Raw genomic sequence first — 21,212 nt, 5'->3', positions numbered from 1 at the left:
TGCAGCAAGTCAAACAGCACTTTTTTTAACACAAAACTGCTTATTTCAGTATTTTAACTGATTTAAATCATCTGGTCCATTTGTTTTGGACAGGATAAGATCTCTGTGGATAATTCAACTCCCATTAAAAACCTCCTGAATGTCTTGATCCAAAGTTATCAGAGAAAAAAGATGAACACACACTAGCAGGTGCTGGGCTAGTAGCCTGTCTGCGACGAGCCCAATGGCATGGAAGAAACACTATTTGTTTAATTTTTTTAGCCAGGAAGGTCCCATTGAGATACAAGATCTCTTCTTCCAGAGAGTCCTGGTCAGACAGCTGCATTTGTAACGTGAAACTACTTTATTCAGTATTTTTACCGGTTTAAATTACCTGGTCTGTTTGTTTTGGAGAGGAAGAGACTTCTGCCGAAACGATGAACACATAAGGAATTCTAACTGGGAGTTCACGCTTCGCACATGGGAGAAGTTTCAGCTGATTGCAATCTACAACCGTCATCACTAGATATCACTAAATCCTACATACTGCTCCTCTGAATACATCTAAAATCAACCTTCTGTCTGCATTTGACATTGTCCCACTGTTCCCACCAGATTTACCAGCCTCAAAACAGTTATAGATCCCACCTTTTGCTTGATTTGATTGGCTGCCTGGGCCAAGTGGGACATTGACAAACAGTACTACTCTGCACCTTGCTGAAAATAGAGAATATATTCACTTTTTGCAAATCTAAAAGCTGCTTGAACACCTTAGAAAAAAAAAAGGTTTTGCTGGCGATGCATTTCTAGCAACGCGTCTCAGTGTGATCAAGGCCTTAGAATATATTTGTTACCTTGGTGGCAATAGGGCTAAAGCAAGCGTTATAGTGGTTACTAATCATTCCATGTGAGGGGCGAACATTCTAGAAAGACATGGACACACCATCTGTGACGTCACCCACACATTTGTAGAGGGGTGTTTGAAACTCTGGAGCTTGATTTTACAGTTTGCAGCCATTTGTTTTAGCAACAGCAGCCATGAAGTCCACATTTTGACTGACTGTGATGGGCTGAGTCAAACATGCCCCCAATCATACAGCTCTTTGAGTTTTAGCGATTAGGACCTCCACTTCTCTGGGTTTTCCCGTTCACATGTGTGCACAGCTGGTTTGGACAAGACTTATAATGCATGACATAATATAGAAACATTATCTTGTTCTCTCCATTCCTTTCATGTGGTCAAATGTTTTTCTTCTCTCAGCTGGTTTTGCTGATCAGATCTTCACGGTGGCTCGGATGCTTTTTATAAACGTAGCAGCATTGTTCTTTCTCCTCACCCTCCCTTCATTCCTTTCCCATGACTCCTCTCTGGCAGCGGGCTCCTATGTAGCCCTGACAGTGCTGGGGAGGCCTCCAGGGCTTCCTCACATCTCCCTGGAGGAGGATGACGAGGAGGAAAACAACAAGGGGGAAGGGGCAGAGCTCAGCCCACCCTCATCTGTCTCAGCGCCCCACTCACCTGCTCTGCCAGGTGGGGAGCAGTGCAGCCTCCAGGAGCACAGCACCTCCTCTCTGCCTGATGGGGTAAGGAAGAAGAATGAATGTGCCAACAGAGCTGTGTCTCTTTATTAAAGGACGGGACGACTTTATCATACAACATTTATCTCTCACTAATAGGTGAGGGCAGCGTGCAGATAAATACAAAACCTCAAAATATCCTAATTAGACCTTTCTTTCTTTCTTTCTTTCTTTCTTTCTTTCTTTCTTTCTTTGTATTCCCAGTAGCACCAGCATAAACACTGACTATTCTTCTTGGGGTCTACCCACATACCTTCAAACACACTTACTAAACAGTAATTATTGATAAACATAAATCCTTGTCTGACTGACCTTGAATCATATATTATCCATCCTTTGCTTTCACACATTTAATTACAAGAAAATAAGGTTAAGAAAACATATCTCATAATCTTCCCTGGGGGTTTCTATTTATATGTAATATTATTATACCATCTCCATAATTTACAAACATGATTCACTCAAAGTTCCTTAAATTTGAAACATTCCTTAATATTCTCTTGAACAATATGCACTGGTAATGAATTCCACCTGACCATGGCCCTGTACACAACTGTTTTCTGTATCACACTTGTTTTAGTATTATTATTATTATTATGTCTAAAAATTGTGTTGAGCAAACTGAGAGAATAACCTCATCTGATCTGATGTGAAGTTCTCTTCTCGACTATGAAAAAAAAGTTAAATATGAAGAACAGACACTTAATGTCTGATTTGTTGTTAAAAACAATTTTAACTTTCTCAAAGCGAGGAAACTTTTAGAAATCTGTTACAATTCCATCACTACATACACACAAGACCAAATAAGACGGATAAGATAATGATGTATAAATATATAAGATACTGAGTAATAGATAAATATCATGAGCTAAAGATGAACTGAAGAATTTAAAATACTGTAGGCCTGTTTTAAACCCATTTCCAAACTCCATATTTGTAGTCATATTTTAACATCTTTAGTAGCTTTAAAAAAATCTGTTTCCATTATTACCATCTGCCTTATTTAACTTTACATTAAGTGATTAAAGAAGGTGCATTCAAGATGGAGATACACTTCCATATTTCTTGCACAATAATGCCACTACTGCAAATATTTTGAGCAAGCAGTAAAACCGGAAAACTCACTAAAAAATATTTAGATTCCAGAGAAAGCATGGTTTGGACTTTTTATCACTGTCAATATTATAAAGTCCTTGAGTAACACCTTACCTGTCTGATGTTTAGAAAAATACAGAAATACAGAAAATTGTTTATCTGATTATGAGCAATCATTTCTCTGTGTCAGGAGTCTGAAAGCACGCAAAAAAGACTAGATTACCGTCCGGGTGACTTCATGCCTGCAGGATAATAAGGCCACTATAAAGGAATATAATTCCTTACAGGGATATTATATAAGCTTTTATATGATAAGCTAAGTAAGCTTTCTCCAGGAAAATGTGTTTAAAACAGATTACAATATAACATCTGTTTATATCATGTTGTCCAGCAGTGCAATGTTACACAAATTGAAGTGTTTAAACTTCTTCTCGATAATCTAGATGAATAATGCAGATTATAATTCAGTCTATAAATTAGTACTGGTGAGTAAAATCTAATTATAAGGGAGTCCTGCAGAATCACAATCACCTGCTGATTTATACAGTAATGCAGAAATATAGGATATAATAATAAATATTCATTTCACGTATTTTACAAGTGAAGTACTGCAGGACAGACATTTATTTATTTTTAAAATATTAAGGTTTGCTGTATCTCAGTGCTGAACTATAACTTCCCTGCTCCGTAACTTTTATCTGTGATGAGGTTCATGATATCAGCAGCTTATCTGACTGATGCAACCCACACAGCTCATTATTTTCAAGCTCCATTTACAGTGCATTTCTGCCAGTTTTCACCAAACCTGCTGCACTGTGTCAACAATTTGTCCTCTCTGTAACACTTAACATGTCAAACTAAAGACTTTGGTTTCATAAAATCTGAAATACCTGTAAATTATTTGTTCCTTGTTATCTCCTATTTGCACCGTGACATTTTTCTTTTTCATTCAGTTCTAATACTTAAATTTGAAGACATGCACTGAATGACAGTTAATTTTGTTAATGTTCAAGTCAATCATATTTATTTATTAATGTCCTTGTTCCCTTTTTTTTCTTTTTCACTTTCATTTTAATAGTATCACTTCTCTTTTGTGTTTTTCTTGAAGTCCCCTTCATTCACATTTGGCATTACAGGAATAATCATCTAATGGTGTGTTTTCAACTGATTTTTGGCTCTTTTGGCTCAGTGTTGCCTCGTTATTTTCTCTTCTAGGATGAGAACAAAACCACGCACAACCAGAAGGCCGACATCCTGCAAAAGATGCTAACTAAGGAGCAACAGGACCTACAGGTGTGTGTATGATGCCATGAGACTGTCTGTGTTTCCTTAGACACAGTGATAGTAAAGAAAATTATATATAAAGTATGTTACCAACTCCTGAATACTCTGATTATGTATCGTGTTTCCATTGGTTACACATTTGACCCAGAAGACAAGAGATCTTTGAACACACTTTTCATGTGTGGCTTATGTCTGCTATACTTTGGGATTTATTTGTGTTAAGGCAAAGGAGGAGGAGTACAGCAGAAACCCTCGGCCTAAACTACTGAAGGAGGTCCAAGAGGCCAAGAAGCACATTTTACAGCTGCAGGAGCAGCTCAGCAAAGCAGCAGCAGCATTACAGGTAGAAAACTAAACCCTAACTGCATTTTTACCAAGATCCTTTCAAACTCTTTTTTCTGACCTAAAGAAATACCTGACCAAAACTAAGGACAGAAATTACTTTGTTATTGATAAACCACAGTTTAAAACTTAGCATGATCCACAGTCAAAATGGCCATAACTGTAAGATTAAAAGAGATTTATGGAAATGATTCTGCTAAATCTCTTTTATCCATGGACCAATAACCATTACCACCACTCAATATGTGTCAGAACTCTCTCAATTTGGACGACATTTTCTTCTCTGAAGTCTAATTAAGCTTTGACTCCTCCGTCACGTCCACAGACTTTACATTAACACAGGTCACTGCAGGCTTGTAGCTGATAAGAGAGTGACGTAATTGTTATGTGTGTGTCTCAGGATGGAGCCACTGGGTCCAGGAATGGTGAGGCTGAGGAGGGGGACGGCGGGCCCCCTCAGAAAGAACAGACCATATCCACACGTGGTGACAGTGCTAACGATGGGCCTTTGACCAACAATAACTCTGTGGGTATAATGACAGATCTCAGCAGTGAGTGCGGTAAACCACATTACCCAGAAGCACTCTGTACTTACTTTGTTAAGTCTGGTTTTGTTATGGTTTCGTGCCAGCTGCTCAAGGCAGTGTTGGCAGATGGTTAAATACTTTGTTGCTTCATTTGTGTTTCAGTGTAGAAAATTCTAGACAGTGAGTAATTAGTAATGACAAGTAATTATTTGTTCATTTCATTTATCAAGCAAAAATACCAAACATTCACTGGTTGGATCTTATTTTTTCTGTTTAATATGATTGTAATTCTGATATATTTGGGTTTTGGACTGCAAGCAATTTGAAAATGTGTCCTTACAAACTATTTTCTGACAGTTTACAATCAAATAATCCTTAAAATAATAAAGATATTAATGTATAATACATCGGTAAAAGCTTTAGGTTGATTATCCATTCCCTAAACACCTCTCAGCTTCAATGTCATATGGGAGAATTACTGAAAGGGACTAGTGGACACAGGCCCAGGGGCCCAAAGTGTCAGAGGGGCCCCTGGCCTTCACCTGCAAAATGGAACTCAACTTAAAAAGTACTGACCAGGAAGAGACACAAAAAGAACAAGAAAGAGATGCAAAGGAACTGTAAAGAGACACAAAACAACTACAAAGACACACAAAATAACTACAAAAAACATGCAAAACAACTACAAGGAGACACAAAACAATCACAAGGAGACACAAAAGGTCTACAAAGAGACACCAAACAACTACAAAGACACAAAACTACAAAGAGACACAAAAGGACTACTAGACACAAAACAACTACAGAGACACAGAACAATAAGTAAGAGACATAAAACATCTACAAAGAAACACAAAACAACTACAAGGAGACAAAACAACTACAAAGAGACAAAACAATTACGTGATGATTACAAGGAGACTCAAAACATCTATAAGGAGACAAAATGATTACAAAGAGACATAAAACGGCTACAAAGAGACACAAAACATCTACAAAGACACAAAATAACTACAAAGAGATACAAAATGACTACAAAGAGACACAAACCATCTACAAGGAGACACAAAACGGCTACAAGTAGACATAAAACAACTACAAAGAGACACAAAACAACTACAGGGAGACATAAAACAACTACTAGGAGACACAAACAAGTAATAAAGACAAAATTACCTCAAAGAAATATAAACAACCTTAAGGAGACACAAAATGACCACAAAGAGACAGAAAACCACCACAAAGTCAGTGTGTCTTGCTCTTATGTAGTAGATTCGATGGGGCCCTTTGCATATCTGTGCCCAGGGGCCCATTGTCTCATAATCTGTCATGCAGTGTCACCATGATTTTATTTATGATGTTAGCAACAGTTTAAAAAGTTCATACTGTATGTGGTTTGTGTTTTATGGTGTTTTTAAGACTAACCATGGACCAGGTGCTGCTGTTGACAGTGGAATGTTTTTAGTAATAATAATAATGTACTATAAGAGTACCCACGATCTAATGTTACAACAGGAAGCCAGTCTGAAAATACTGCTTACACAGACTCCTTTGTAATAACTTCCCCCCCTTTTTTTATCACATCTTCTATAAATAAGGATGAAATGGTCCTACTTTCCAATCTCGGGGGATTTCCCAGCATTCAGCACCAGACTAAACAATCAATTTGGGTTAAGTGTTGTGTTGTTCAGTGTGTGTATTAATGTGTGTTTCTATCTGCGTGTATAAGGTGCACAGCAGCCCCCTCACAGAGGGTCCTGGCAAAAGAGAAACGCCCTGTCAGAGCCCGGACATCAGCCGCAGAGACGGCCTCAACTTCTGCTCATCGCCTGACACCGAGGACACCCCTGACACAGTAATACACTCACACACACACAGACAGTTAACTAGCTGACTAATGTAAACTGTAGAATCCTGTAAAAGGTGTTTGAGTGCAGTATAATGAGGAATAATGTAAGAACAGACGGTTAATTCTGACATAACACATATAGGATTTTGTGACTTGACAAGCAGCTAGACAGTCACTACTGGGGTTTATTGAAGGGTCAGTTGTGAAATATTGCAGATTCAGTTGTAAGAATATTTTCTCACCCGTCATGTCTACCTGCCTTTTTGAAAAAAAATTACTGGTGTGAGTTTTTCCATTAGTGCATATAACCGTGTCAATATATCACACAGGACTCCATTGCTCAGTGCATTGTGGGTAGCCCTCCCTACCTCCTCAACCCCCAGATCATCGGTGCAGAAGATGACTACTTTGACTCTCAGCAAGAGCAGGTATCTACTGAAATGTTTTTTTAAGCAACTCGTGGATTAATTGGAAAAGAAGTTAATCTATATAAACATTTAAATGTGAAAATAAGGAAACACTATGCTCCCCTGAATGACTGATGTAGTCACCTCAGGCGTCCGAGGGCTCCATGTTTCATTAAATTCAGACTGCTCGTGTGAAGTTATGGGAGCAGTTTGTCATATTGACCCCCCACCCCCCTCTCTGTCAGATTAATGGACTGTGTAGCTGTTTCCAGAGTATAGACTCGCTGAAGACTCGGCCGGCTCACCTCGCAGTCTTCCTCCATCATGTTGTCTCGCAGTTTGACCCTGCGCCTTTGGTAAATCACACACACACAATACAGACTGAGGTATAATAATAATTAACAGGCAGACAAGAAGCGTTATTAATTGTTCCAGTGTACCATTTGCAGGGATGCAAACAGCTCGATATACGATATACGATATGTGCCGATATTACAAAGCCTGTCACAATATGATTATTATCTGCCCATTTAACAGTCAGTTACAAAAGAAGCTACCATGCCTTTCTTATTTGCTTTTGGCCATAAAAGATGGAAACAACACATAAATAAGTAACTATAACTGCTTAAGTGTAGTTACGTTTACTTTGAACTGACTCCATGAACACACATAAAACAGCAAATGGGAGAGAAAAGAGTTATTTTCATTTTAACCCAAACCATCATCTTTTTCATAAAATTTCAGGCCTATCTGGCTGAAAACCCGCAAGGCAAACTTCTCCCAAACTGCCATAAAACATAAACAACAACATACGTATCAAATTTAGCTCAGTAATAACTGTCAAGGTTCATTGATAAAACAATTGTTTTTTGCTAGTCACCCATTATTAGCATTAGCCAGTTTACATTGCGGCTAGCGGACATTTTCCTCTACTTATAGCTTAACAAATTACATGTATTATTTATGCTTTTTCTCACTCATCAATAGTTTAAGTCAGTCATAACACAGAGCAGCTAATGTTGCTGTAGTGAGAAGTTAGTGGAGTGAGATGGCCGTCCAGGCAGGTAACGTTACAACATGTTTTATCTTGTAACGGCATTGTTATACGGCATGTGCTCCGTTTATTGACCCCTTTTTTCTCCAAAATCTGAAATATTTCAACACTGCTGATTTATTCCCGAGTAAATAACGTTATCCTCATTGTCTTTCTCTTGGCTGCTTGCCATCTGCCTGCCGCTGTTTGACAGTGACACAGACTTTCAAAATAAAAGCTTATCCTAAGGACGACGATATAGATCGATGTTTTCACTTTGCATCGATGACATTGGATCATTGATCATTGATCATTGAATTGATATATCGATCCAGATTAATGGATCTTTACACCCCTGGAATATGGCATTAATAAGTGCTTTATAATGACTCATAAAGAGCCAATATGCTATTAGTATGCATGCTAATAAGCAACTCCTTAATGGTGAATTATGTGAATAATGTAAAGTGTTTACAGTAAATTTTATCTAATGATAAAAGTTGTTTGGAGGACTGACCGTGACATACATAATGACGACTGGAATACAGTAAAAGGCTTTGCCAAAAAAAATAAGAGTAAATACAGTTTGAATGTAAATAAAGTGGGCCATGCATTGATCCTTGTGGAACACCTCTGATCTGAAAAACATTTCTGAGGCAGTGAAGACATAAAACAATCTGATATTCTAAATGAGGTGAGGATGTGCACGTTGACAATATTTTAAAGCTCTGACTGTCTTCTTCCCTCCGTTAGCTCTGTTATCTCTACGCTGACATGCACAAGCAAACCAACTCCAAAGAGAGCCGACGCTTTTTCATGGAATTTCACACACTCTTCATGGATCGAACAGCGGTGGGTTGTTCTTTTGCTTTTTCTTCCTCCGTCAATTTCTTTTCTCTTCGACCACATTTCAGACTTACTGAATATTTTCTACATTTGTTGACATGTCTCATTCTTTCTCTGGTTGTCTTTTCCAGAATCTTAAAGTACCAGTGCCAGAGGCAGTTGCAGCTGAATTGGGTAAGAGATAGGAAGACACTTAAATGTATCGCAGATTTCTTGAGTGAATTGATTTGAAATGCCTTAAAAATATCATGTTTACTAATGCTTTAAAAATTAAAATCACATGCAGGGTAACATTACACACAACTTACGAATCAGCTGGCTGCTGAAGCTTGATTTGAACATCAACCACTGATCTCATAATGTAGCTGGTCTGACTTAAACTGCTTTATGTTTTTAAAATGTGTTCTCAGTCTTTTACAAAGGATATAGAAGTTGTCTGGAAAAAACAAAAGATAAAATGTTCACACTCATATATTTCTGCAGAACTGGTTCATAAATGAACTCACCTCTTCTGCAGCTAGTATTATTATTGTAAGATATTTGTCTTGTGCTCTGCAAATTTCATGGTGATCTTGATATAGATTAGATATATTTATGTTTATATAAATATGTTTTGTGTACAAAATTGACAGTTTGAGAGTGTGAGATGGACAGGGTTCAACCTGTAAGGAGCATAAGTGTGATCAGTACATTTTATGCATTCTGTCATTAAGGTATTGCTATTTCTTGTGTTTAAATTGACATTTAGACCTGATGGTGGTGCTAAACGAAGGTCACGAAAAACATGAGGAATGAGATACGGATGAAAGCTTTAGAAAAAGCTATGAGTTAGGAACGCAGCACCCAACTTTTTCTCTCCTGATACTGATTCAGATACATCAGCTCAGATTATTTGCTGACACTGAGTACCGAAGTGACACCAGTGCTCTTTTTTTTGATTAATGTAAAAATCTGAGTGCATATTAAATCATTTTTGTTTAGGAAAACTTGAGGGATTGCAAAGGTGCTTAAAACTGAGTCTGGCATTTACTATAACTGAATGGGTATCTGGTAGCGGAAACATTACATTTTATCACAACACAGACAAAGAAAATGTCAAGATACCATTCGGGCGTTTCGGATCTAGCATCTCTTAGAATATTTTACCACAAATTAGGAGTCAGGTAAGTGGTTGGACACACAAATAGATGGATGGACTGTCTTTTCATATGTTATTGTTCCTGCTTTCTTAATCAGTTCATAAATGCATATGGTTATTTCATTTAACTTAGTAAGGGTTAATGGCTGTGATAATAACACATTATTTCTTTCTTTGTGTGTCTCTGCACAGAGAAACGAAGGCTGGAGTTAATCCCGGAGGAGCTCTGCAAACAGTACACCCAGGCGTTACAGGACACACTCCTACCAGACCTACACAAGAACCTGGAGGACTTCAGGTGAGAATTATTCAACCGCATAACCATTCTTTAACAATCAGGGGCGGCTGTGGCTCAGGAGGTCCACTCATTGGAAGATCAGTGGTTTGATCCACGGCTACTTTGCTCCACATGTCAGCATATCCTTAGGCAAGATACTGAACCCCAAACTGCACTGTGTGTGAGTGTTTGTCAATGTTTAATAGATGAGCAGGTGGCACCTTGTATGGTAGCCTTGGCAATCAGTTAATGAATGTGGGTGTGAATGGGTGAATGTGGCATGTAGTGTAAAAGCGCTTTGAGTGGGCAGAAGTCCAAATCCAAGTTCATTTACTGTCAATTTTCCATTCTCACAATAATGATTGAACATGAAAGTTTACCTGGCAGAAACCTGTTGTAGGTTAAATGTAACAAGGTCATGTCACCATATGTTTCCCATGTGAATGATTGTTATTTGTGTGTTTATGTTTATGTTAACGTGTGCAGACAGAAGCGCAGCATGGGTCTGACTCTGGCCGAAGACGAGCTGTCCAAGCTGGACTCAGAGGGAGGAAAAGACCAGCAGGCCCTGGAGAAGGAATGCTCCTGTGCTGAACACATCCTCTCCAAGATAGAGGATATCCTGTGAGTCTCCGAGCACACACACAAACACACATACATGAGCATACTGAAGTCATATTTTCCCTGTGTGATTGTGTGTATGTGCTAACCCGGAGTTACCTGTTGCAGGTTGACGTCACAGCCCACAGAAGAGGAGAAGTGGTAAGTGAAGGAAGTTTTTTTTTTTTTGTTATGTCATCAGTCAGCTGTAGGAGAGTCAATGTCACATTTATTTTTCAGGAAGTTTTTGGTTTCTGTTCCAGTAATTTGCTGATGAGCTACTATATAATTCTATATCTATAAATCTTTAAGTGTAAATGGGTCGTCTCAGTGCTTAAATTTTAATCATATTTACAATAAATTGCATGAAAATACCTCAGAGGACAACACTATGACAGAAGTTTGAGTCTCGTTTATAGAGATGAGAGAGAGTTATGTGTGATATAAAAACTAGCTGTACTAGAGGTATTAGGATCATTGGTACATTGTTGTATAATAACGATATTTGCAATTGAACCCCACAGATTTGTGCAAATTTTGCCGCACAGTAGATAGCAATAAGATGGTTTTTTTTTTCTTGACACTTTTTCCTGTCATGTTACAGCCAAACAATGCAGTATGTGATTCTCACCTATATGAAGCACCTTGGGGTGAAAGCGAAGGAGCCTCGCGGACTCGAACATAAACGAGCACGCATCAACTTTCTGCCCAAGATTAAGGTTCGTCCCCTTGTTCAGAAACAGAAATATGCTCTGTTGTTTTCATGCCCACACATACACATGAAAGCATAATCACATGTGCTTTTAATGGCCTTACAATGCTGCCCTTCAAGTATATATTTAAAAGGGAAAATTGTGTATAATTTTTACCAAGCAGAAGAGTATCAAGCCTGAGAAGGAGGGTGAGGAGAAGGTGAAAAAGCCTCGGTTCCCCAGCATCCTCGGCCCGCCTCGGCGTCTGAGCAGAGTGGACTCCACTTCAGGTGAGGAGGCAACTGAACTTTACAGTAACCACTGAAACTTTACAGATACCTACCGTTAATGCAGAGTGAGGCAACTGGTGAAAATCCCAGTGTGTACGTAGATGTTATCAGTGTTTGTGAATACTTGTGTTTTTTCTGCCCTTGCATACACGTGTGTTTGCGTGCAGTTGGTAAGGCCGTGGAGCTGAACAAGCAGCGCTCACCAAAGCAGCTCCCTCAGCCAGCCTTCGGCATCCCTGAGCAGTCCGACTCCTCTGCCTCAAATTCTGGGCGGAGCCGTGGAAATCAGCTCAGTGAGGGATCAGACGCCAGCACACAGTCTTTGCCCTCCACCACCACCTCCCCCACACTTAGCTCACCCATTGGTCAGGCCTCAGATACCAGTGGACACGACTCAGACTCCAGTAAGATATAACGGTTTCTCAAACAAAGAATTGTAGGGATATTATTAGGAAACCAAAGAACTTGAACTGCAACCAAAGACAAAAAAGGAAAATACATTCCTATTTACATGGACTTTGGAACAGCATACCAAGTTAGTCCTGACTTTCTTTTTCTCCTCTGTGCTGCACTGCTCTCCTCTTTACTCTACAGATATGTCTCCATTCTGCATCCAGCCCAGACTGGGCGAGGGTCTGCAGCCTGGCGACCACCAGGACGGCGTCTCCAGTCCAACCGGCACTCAGTTTGACTTCAGCCCCTCCAACCTGGAGCAATTACAGGAGGAAGACCAGGAAAATTTCAGGTATTTACAGGGTTTGGATTTTTTTTTTTTTTTTTTTTTTTTTTTTTTTTCGTTATAGTCCCTCTCTTCCAGGGACCCAAGAGGACAGGTTAGGGGTGCTGAGAGAACGTTATTAGTGATGTCGTACAGTACAGACAGAAGCCTATAACCCTATTTTTAAAACCTTCATACTCTCACAGAGCAAAAGTTGCAAATTCACCCTTTTAAAAACCCTGAATCAGCACTTTTATTGGCACTATTGCTTGAAAAATGACTCAAATGATTAATCAGTTTTGAAAATAGATGCACATTAATAAATAATTTCAGCTCTACATTGATGGTTGTCACAGTAGGAGAACTTGATGCATGGATTGTGTCAGCTTAAGTAAAGATTATACATAAATAATTAATGTTCTGCCACTTTAGTGCAATAAATAAAGATTAGCATGATAACTACATCTGTACAATAACCGATAATGTTTCCGTCTGGCAGTAGGATGGACGTGCAGTGTGCAGTGAGTTCAGCCGACATCCAGAGTGAAGACGACCAGGGAGGTGAGGTGGAGTGTGAAGAGGACCCTCTGAACTGGCAGAGTCTGGTCAGCCGAGGCGTCCTGGCAAGTTTAACCCCACAGGAGATCAAACGGCAGGAAGTCATCAATGGTGAGTCCCTCACATTTCACAGACTTCACAGTGTAAACTGAAGATGACAGAAAATATAAATATACAGTATGTCCTCTGTCACTCAGAGCTCTTTTACACTGAGCGCGCCCACCTGCGGATGCTGAAGGTGATGGACTGTGTTTTCTACCAGAGGTTGAACAGAGACGGTATCCTCCCCCCAGAGGACATTAAACACATCTTTATTAACCTGGAGGAAATCATTCAGCTGCATGGTAACGTCTCTCGAACACACGCTACTACCCTGAATGCCACTGAGGGAAGAGTACAAATCATAGAATTGATTCGCAAAATATTTATTTTCAACCGTACAATTGATGATAAAATCTTTCGACTTGTTGTTGCTCAGGTAATGTTTAGACTTAACAAAAAGGTAGACCAGGTGACCAGGTGACCAGGTGCCAGACCATAAGCAGCAGACATCCAACAGGAAGCTACAAAAACTGAGGACACGATGCTCTTCACAAGCAGTGGCTGACAATTATCATGACTATTATTATGACTATAATTTATTATTATTACGAGCAAATTTGGATTTTAACTCTGCAGTCAGATTCCCAAACCATGCTGACATACTATACCTGCTATACGTATGTAACATGACAAGTTCTGTAGGTCACCTTATTTTCTTTGTCTGTCCTTGGATATTTTTTCCCTGTTGCACCTTTACAGTCACTACTGTTTTGTTTTTCGCAACAGTAAAATGAAAAAAAAATAAAAATGAAGCGCAATGATCCAAATTGTCAGTGGCAACAGCAACACAGAGAAACTGAATGTTTCAGAATTTCCTCTCACTTTGCTCCACAGTTTCTGTAACAGAGCAAATGATAGCAATCAGGAAGAGGAGTGAGACATCGGTGATCGGTGAGATCGCAGATGACCTCCTGGCGTGGGTAAGACCAGTTTCAATTCACGCATCGGGCAGATTTAAAGCTTCAGCACAGGGTGAAGTGAAATGTTGGCACACCTTTATGATCAAAAGACAGCTGCGATAGAGGACGATAAGTCAATTACAATACGACAAATCAGGCTCTGTGGTTCAGTACGCACATTTTCATATGTGAGTTCATAGACTGATGATGGATAAAGAGCTGAGGAAATATACATAATCCTGAATTTATCAATACAACAGGTGAAGTTGTTAGTTTGCAATAACAGTGAACAGCATCAACAGCAAATAACGATTGCTTGTATATTATCTTAGTTTATTTGACAGACACACTCATTCATCAACAGAAAAAAGGTGATGTAACAATTGCTAGTCATACCGTTGTATACATTCAGGTTGCTCTGGGTAAAACAGGGTGTCTAACAGTTCCTTAAAAAGTTATTCAGTGGTCTTAAATTTGAATTTATGACATCTTAACTACTACAAACATTTTGTCTAATTTCATTTATCCATTTTTTAATTCCTTTTTGTGAAAATGGGTGAAGCCTTTCTATGTAACAGTCCACATTTCTAATGTTACAAATCTTTAAAGAACTAAAGACTGTCATTTTGCTTCATACTTGGACTTAACTGTTGGCAAAATGTACATAACACTTAACTCTGCACAAGACCATATATATACGGGTCTTAGCATTAAGCTTAACTGTCTGATACCTGTAGACACCCTGGTAAAAACATCAGCAGCAGTAAATACTGCAATAAATACAAATATGAATGTGCTGTGTTTGTGTGTTGATTCCAGTTCAGCGGAGAGGAAGAGGAGAAGATCAAAAGAGCAGTGGGAACTTTCTGTAGCAACCAGCCGTCTGCACTGGAGCTCATCAAGAGCAAGAAGAAGAAAGACCAGCGGTTCACTTTATTCATGCAGGTCAGAAAACAACAGAGTACAGTAAACCACATTCCACTGTCAGGAGGGGGTTTAATATGTGATGAGGAAATCATGATAGATCAAACATACAGCAGGAGATGAGCTGACAGAGAGTGACACTTGGATTTGATGTATAATGTATTTTAATCAGAAGGAAGTCTCAACATTCTCTTTTTATATTAGTTTGAATTCTTACATTCAGGAAAACAGGCAGTAGTTTGGCTTTTTAGAAAAGCGTGAATAAGAAATATACCCATGATGATGAGACAGTGAGTGTGTAAACTAATTGTGTAATGATAAAGAAAGTTCAGAAATAACACAAGCAACACCAGTAGCCACACAATGGTTTGAGTTGAAGGTGTGAGAAAGAATAGTATCAGTAACATTGTTAACACTGTGCTACATTACAGAGAAATACAAAACCGTACTAATGAACCTTCATTAATATAGGCCTATATTTTATCTACAAGTGCACGTCACACACTGAGCGAGCCGCCTGTTAATGACGCTGTGGGCTAATGGGCATGTAGCTACTTCCATGTTTCAGATGATACGTCATGTTTGTAGTCGACCAATGAAGATGAGTTTACATATCACCTTGGGTTCGTCCTTCACCTTCTCAAAATGATCCCACACTTTGGATTTCCTGCCCGACATGTTATTAACTAGCCTGTGGAATAACCGCAGGTACCAGCCCTGGAAATTAACCTGACTCCTGTCTGACTGCTGAGCGTGGACACTTCCTGTGTCTGTCCTTTCAAATTAAATTCCCACATGGTCAAGTTTATTTTGACAAGGCGCAGCTCCTTCTAAGCAACCAATTAAATCTTGCTGACTAATGACCTTTTTGGTCGACTAACGTTTGCTCGACTATGAGGGGGCAGCCCTACTTTCATGTCTTTCTTTTGGCTCGCAATGTGTTTTAATCTGTGCTAATCTGCCGTTAAAGTTACCTATGCTGACATTTACTGATTTTTTTTTTTTTCACGTGCCTCTCAGGACTTCTGTAGTTTATTGCTCTGAATTAATTTTGACCCGTATTTTATCTTCTCATGCATCCTAATGCCCTGATTAAATATTACATCTGTGTATTGTGTCATATGTTATCAGTTACAGAGGTTTTGGGATGTCGACCCTTCTTATTCTGCCTTATTGTCTTTCTTTCAGGAAGCTGAGAGCAACCGTCTGTGTCGCAGGCTGCAGCTTAAAGACATCATTCCTGTAGAGATGCAGAGAGTCACCAAGTACCCACTCCTGCTGGAGAATATTGCCAAGTACACAGGTAATTAAACTAACTAACTAAACTGCACAGGTGTTGATATAACTGCAGGCCCTTGATTTATCAGGGATCTGGATGTTGTGCATCAAGCAGCTGTTTGTTATGTATGTTTATACCCTCACAGAAGATGGCGAGGAGAGGGAAAAGGTGAAGAGGGCTGGAGAATGTTGCAAAAAGATCCTCAACCACGTCAACCAGGCTGTCAGAGAGGCTGAGAACAAACAGGTATACACATTTGAGTCACTGTAAAATATATGTATGTTAGGGTTAAAGCAATACTTGAGTTCACGCTCATGGTTTGGGGATTTTTTTTAAAGATTAAAACCAACGTATCAGTCAACGTAACAGCTAAAAAGTACATTTTTGTGCTAATTTCCAGGGTTTACAAGTGTTTAATGAGTTGTGTTGTTTCTCAACAGAGGCTGGAGGATTATCAGAGAAGGTTAGACCTGTCATCACTCAAACAGAGTGAAAACCCCATGATCTTGGAGCTGAGGGTAAGAAACTGGTTTTGAAGTTGTAAATGTACGCCTGATGCTTTATGGTCCCTTCTTGTTGTACACTCTGGACCTATATCTAGTCAAGGGAAGATGTTGAGGGTTATCAATGAAGCTGTTTGTTGTATTTTTTTATATTGAAAGTTGATTCTTGTCCTGCAGAATCTGGACCTGACCAAGAGGAAGATGGTGCACGAGGGACCTCTCTCCTGGAAAGTCAATAAAGACAAGACAATTGGTACACACACTCACCTGTGTGCGAGAGTAACATTTACAATACAAGAAGTCAGGTTACAGTTTTATATCACCAGTGTCGTCCTTTCAGAGCTGTACACAATCCTCCTGGAGGACATCCTGGTGTTACTGCAGAAACAGGACGAGCGTCTGGTCCTCAAATTCCACGGCAAGAATCCGGCCAGTGCCACCGACACCAAACACATCTTCAGCCCCATCATCAAACTCAACACTGTCCTGGTTCGTCCAGTGGCAACTGGTACGAACTACACTCACTCCAAAATACTTCATATTATGCATTTTGCAGTGCACTGTATCTTTATTGTCCACTTGTCTATGACCGAATAGCTGCAAAACTCATCAGCCTCAACTGTACTTTGTGTTTGGTGCAATATAGCATGTTGAGCAATGTTAGCATGTAATCATTGTTGCATTGTTGTCGTCATCAGACAACAAGTCTTTCTTCGTGCTGTCCATGTCTGAAAACGGGGCTCAGATCTACGAGCTGATGGCTCAGACGGTGTCCGATCAGAGAGCGTAAGTCTCGCGCCACAAACAAACTTCACGTCACCTGTTTCCTGTGTCTCATCCTGCTGCTGTATCGCCTCTGTCCATGCAGGTGGCAGTGTCTGATCACACAGTGTGCTGACGCCATGAAGGCCAAACCTCACAACAGAGACAGACCTCCAGCTCAGTCTGAGTGAGTCCACTAACTGCAGCCCCTTCACTCACTGATACTGGTGTTTTTGTATTGTTTCTAATGTGAGTGTGTTTCAGTGCTGAGCGAGACGCTATTGAGATCATCAAAAGTGGGATGCCCAAGGCGAGCAAAGATCCTGACGGAACATCAAGTGGAAGCATCCATTCTTCAGGTACTGTAGCTGTGATTGGATGAAGGTTCTGTCAGTAACGAACAGTGTTGGGCAAGTTACTAAAAATTTATAATTAGTTACAGTTACTAGTTCGTTTTTTCTTCAAAGTAATTGAATTACTTTACCAATCACTGCATATAAAAATAATGATTTACTTAGTGTTGCTGTTGAACAGTGGGACAAGACAACTGTCAAATTTTATCTGTGTTTGTTCCCGTTATAACTGTGATGAACAAGTGGCACAAAAAAACAGAATACATATTTGTACACATTTAGACATTTGACAGTAATATCTTCATCATGATAGGCCTTATGAAAAACATAAACACACTGCGGTTTATCCTTTAACCTTAACAGTAATTCATATCCTGCACTTAGACTGCAACTCACCACTACAAGCATATATATCCTTGATCTCTGTGAGGGAAAAATAACGTCTATATTTCCAGGGCAGCAATGCCCAAATTGTTGGCAGTTGTGTGCAGTCGTTACCGTCTAATGCTGATAGACTGATTGACTGATACACTTAAGTTCGGGTCACTAATGATGCATTAGTCCATCTGTGGGTCCTGCAGCATTCTGAATAACGTTAAGATATGACCAACCTTCCACCTTCTCCTCCCCTCCTCCCAAACACACAACATTAAATCAATTATTATTATAAATCATATTAAATATAACTGGGGAAAAATCTGGTGAATAGGCTGTTTTCGTCTGCTATAATCGAGACAAAATTAACAAATAAGCCCATTTAATATTCAATAATTGTAATTGTGTAATTTATTTTAAAAAAGTTAACAGTTACATGTCTAGTTGCCAACAAAAGTACTTGGATTACAGTAGCACGTTACGTTCTCATAAAGTTCTTTGAAACACATTACTCCCAACTGGTGCTGAAACATTGAGTTTATTATTAATTTGATTTACAAAAAAAAAAAAAAAATCTCTGTTTCATTCTGAACTAAATATATTTTGATGTTACTTTTTGTTCCTAAACTATTTTCTGACAAACAGAAACAAGCAGCCTGGTCATTCATGTTTTGCACATCCCTGTGGAAAAGTGTACAACTCTTTCATTTTTAAACCGACATATTTTTATGGTATTTTTTTTTTTCATATTTTTATTGTAATTTCTCAAATCTTTATTTATGTTTCTTTTGCAGTTTTGGAGTACGTCCTTTTATTTTAATTTTCTCTTAATGTGTTAACTGTTAAGCACAAAACATCAGTTCATTGTATTTTAAAACCGTTTTGGCCATAAACCTAATTCTGAATCGGTTTTTAGACTAAATGGTGCATTAATTGAAGAATATACTGAAAAATGAATGAATATAATAATTAAAATAATCATTGTTCATCAAGAGCTTCAACAACAACACAAACTAACTTCATCTCCATCAGTTTCCTCTGCAGGATGTTTGATTCTGAACACTCATAGCTCGAATGTTTTACAAAAAGTATTTGATGTTTCACATCAGATTAAAAACTATGAACTCAAATCTCAATCCATCCCAGATAAAGATGCCGCCTCTTCTCCAGACATTCAAGTGCCACAGAGTATCAACCCGTTTGATGGGATGAAATCAGAGGACGAGGAAGAGGAGCTGGTCGTGGCAGACCGACAGGAGGAAGACGAGGATGATGAAGAGGTGGATGAAGCAGAATTAGAGGCTTTCCTGGACGGGCAGCTGGCAGATGGACTGCCCTTCCTACAGGAAGAGTCACGTCAGGGCATCGCTATTGAAAACCAAGAGCATGAAGCGTTCGGGGTACCCTCCTCTAAAGGGGAAGAAGCTCTCAGGACGTGTAAGTCAAATGTTAAAGGGTCAGTTCACCCAAATTACAAAGACACATTTTATCACTTACCTCCTGTGGCATCTCCACAGGCAGATTTTTGAGAGTGTAAAAGATTTTGAGATGACATTTACATTAGAAAATGACACATTTCTCTCCGTCCTAGTGGCGATGCTGAAGCAGGCTCTTTTCAACCACATGATAAGCAGAGAGACCGAGGAGGAGAAAGAGGAGACACAGGAGAGCAAGCAGAGTGCCTCTGTGCCCGCGAGCCCCGAGGGGCCCCCTGAGAGCCGAGCGTCTGCAGGTTCACAGAAAGAAAACCCTCAGCTCCCGTCAGGACACACAGAGCTGTCTGAGACGCCTGAACGTAACGGTGAGAGGATCGTAAAAAAGTTTTCTGTGTGGATCTTTGTCTGGTGTACTGAAAGATTAAAGGAATAGTTTGACATTTTGGAAATTACACTTATTCACAGTCTGGCAAAGAGTTTGATAAGAATTGATACCACACGTATATCTGCTTGTTAAGGCTACATCCAGCAGCTGGTTAACTTAGCTTAACTGTTTAACAAAGCCAGGCTAGCTTTATCCTCCTGTCTCAAGTCTTGGTGCTGAAGCAAAGCTAACTGTCTGCTGGCTGACAGATATGAGAGGTATCAAACTCAACAAGTGTATTTCCTGATATGCTGAGTATTCATATAATAGTTTTATTTCTAACAACTGTAGAAATATTTTTGAACTCTTCCACCTGCTCTGCTTCTCCACCCAGGCGGGTTTGTGGTTCTGGATTTTGGTGGAGAGGAGAGCAGCACTGATGATGATGGAGGAGTCGGAGGTGATGTGGGGATCGACATGAGCAAGCTACTGTCCTCCTCCTCGCAGGCAGGGGGCAGCAGTGGCCCCAACCTCAGCAGGCAGCTCATGACCCACCTACGCCTCCTGCAGGCCGACCTGCAGTATCTGAAGGTACTGCGCATGTAACCGACAGCATGTCTTAGCTCCTCTGACACACACACACACACACATACACACACACACACACAGTCACAGACCAAACACGTAGTGGGAAATCCCAACTGGAAGTAGTCGACCTCATAGTGGACACAGATGGTGTGATTGTTAATATGATGCTTGTAGACCTGCAGAGATGAGCATGATGAGCATATTTCTGCACAAAAAGGAACAAAATGGTTCGTCTTTATTTTGTGTTTCACTGTTGTTGTTTTTTGCTGGCTGACCAGAGTTATTTTCGGAAAGCTGAGAAACCAGAATTTCTGGGGAATTCTCGTCAAAATCCATTTCAGTTTCCTGTGAAAAATACCTGCAGGGTCCTGGGATTTTAGCTTGTGTGTGCTCATGACGGGACCTTATATACGC

General features: G+C 39.6%; 1 protein-coding gene across 2 annotated transcripts in view; it reads left to right on the top strand.

Annotated features, from left to right (window-relative positions):
* The window catches only part of LOC126387712 (rho guanine nucleotide exchange factor 12-like), a 52,505-nt gene that overhangs the window by 24,986 nt on the left and 6,307 nt on the right, over positions 1-21,212 (top strand). The window contains exons 6-36 of one of the 2 annotated variants that reach the window (XM_050040343.1): positions 1,355-1,563; positions 3,868-3,945; positions 4,160-4,279; positions 4,679-4,804; positions 6,535-6,660; positions 6,984-7,082; positions 7,307-7,417; positions 8,848-8,946; positions 9,072-9,114; positions 10,271-10,376; positions 10,842-10,979; positions 11,085-11,117; positions 11,560-11,674; positions 11,832-11,937; positions 12,105-12,341; positions 12,532-12,682; positions 13,158-13,324; positions 13,411-13,557; positions 14,150-14,235; positions 15,034-15,159; positions 16,327-16,441; positions 16,563-16,663; positions 16,858-16,935; positions 17,098-17,173; positions 17,261-17,428; positions 17,619-17,706; positions 17,789-17,869; positions 17,947-18,041; positions 19,557-19,847; positions 20,002-20,211; positions 20,605-20,801. In XM_050040343.1, the coding sequence (XP_049896300.1) occupies positions 1,355-1,563; positions 3,868-3,945; positions 4,160-4,279; positions 4,679-4,804; positions 6,535-6,660; positions 6,984-7,082; positions 7,307-7,417; positions 8,848-8,946; positions 9,072-9,114; positions 10,271-10,376; positions 10,842-10,979; positions 11,085-11,117; positions 11,560-11,674; positions 11,832-11,937; positions 12,105-12,341; positions 12,532-12,682; positions 13,158-13,324; positions 13,411-13,557; positions 14,150-14,235; positions 15,034-15,159; positions 16,327-16,441; positions 16,563-16,663; positions 16,858-16,935; positions 17,098-17,173; positions 17,261-17,428; positions 17,619-17,706; positions 17,789-17,869; positions 17,947-18,041; positions 19,557-19,847; positions 20,002-20,211; positions 20,605-20,801 (3,923 nt within the window). Of the gene's footprint in view, positions 1-1,354; positions 1,564-3,867; positions 3,946-4,159; positions 4,280-4,678; positions 4,805-6,534; positions 6,661-6,983; positions 7,083-7,306; positions 7,418-8,847; positions 8,947-9,071; positions 9,115-10,270; positions 10,377-10,841; positions 10,980-11,084; positions 11,118-11,559; positions 11,675-11,831; positions 11,938-12,104; positions 12,342-12,531; positions 12,683-13,154; positions 13,325-13,410; positions 13,558-14,149; positions 14,236-15,033; positions 15,160-16,326; positions 16,442-16,562; positions 16,664-16,857; positions 16,936-17,097; positions 17,174-17,260; positions 17,429-17,618; positions 17,707-17,788; positions 17,870-17,946; positions 18,042-19,556; positions 19,848-20,001; positions 20,212-20,604; positions 20,802-21,212 lie in introns of both variants that reach the window. The other variant, XM_050040342.1, reaches the window with a different exon arrangement.

Source organism: Epinephelus moara, chromosome 3, assembly GCF_006386435.1.
Source record: "Epinephelus moara isolate mb chromosome 3, YSFRI_EMoa_1.0, whole genome shotgun sequence".
Lineage (NCBI taxonomy): Eukaryota > Metazoa > Chordata > Actinopteri > Perciformes > Serranidae > Epinephelus > Epinephelus moara.
The sequence above is the reverse complement of the archived record's forward strand: the minus strand, read 5'-3'. Positions and strand labels throughout refer to the sequence as shown.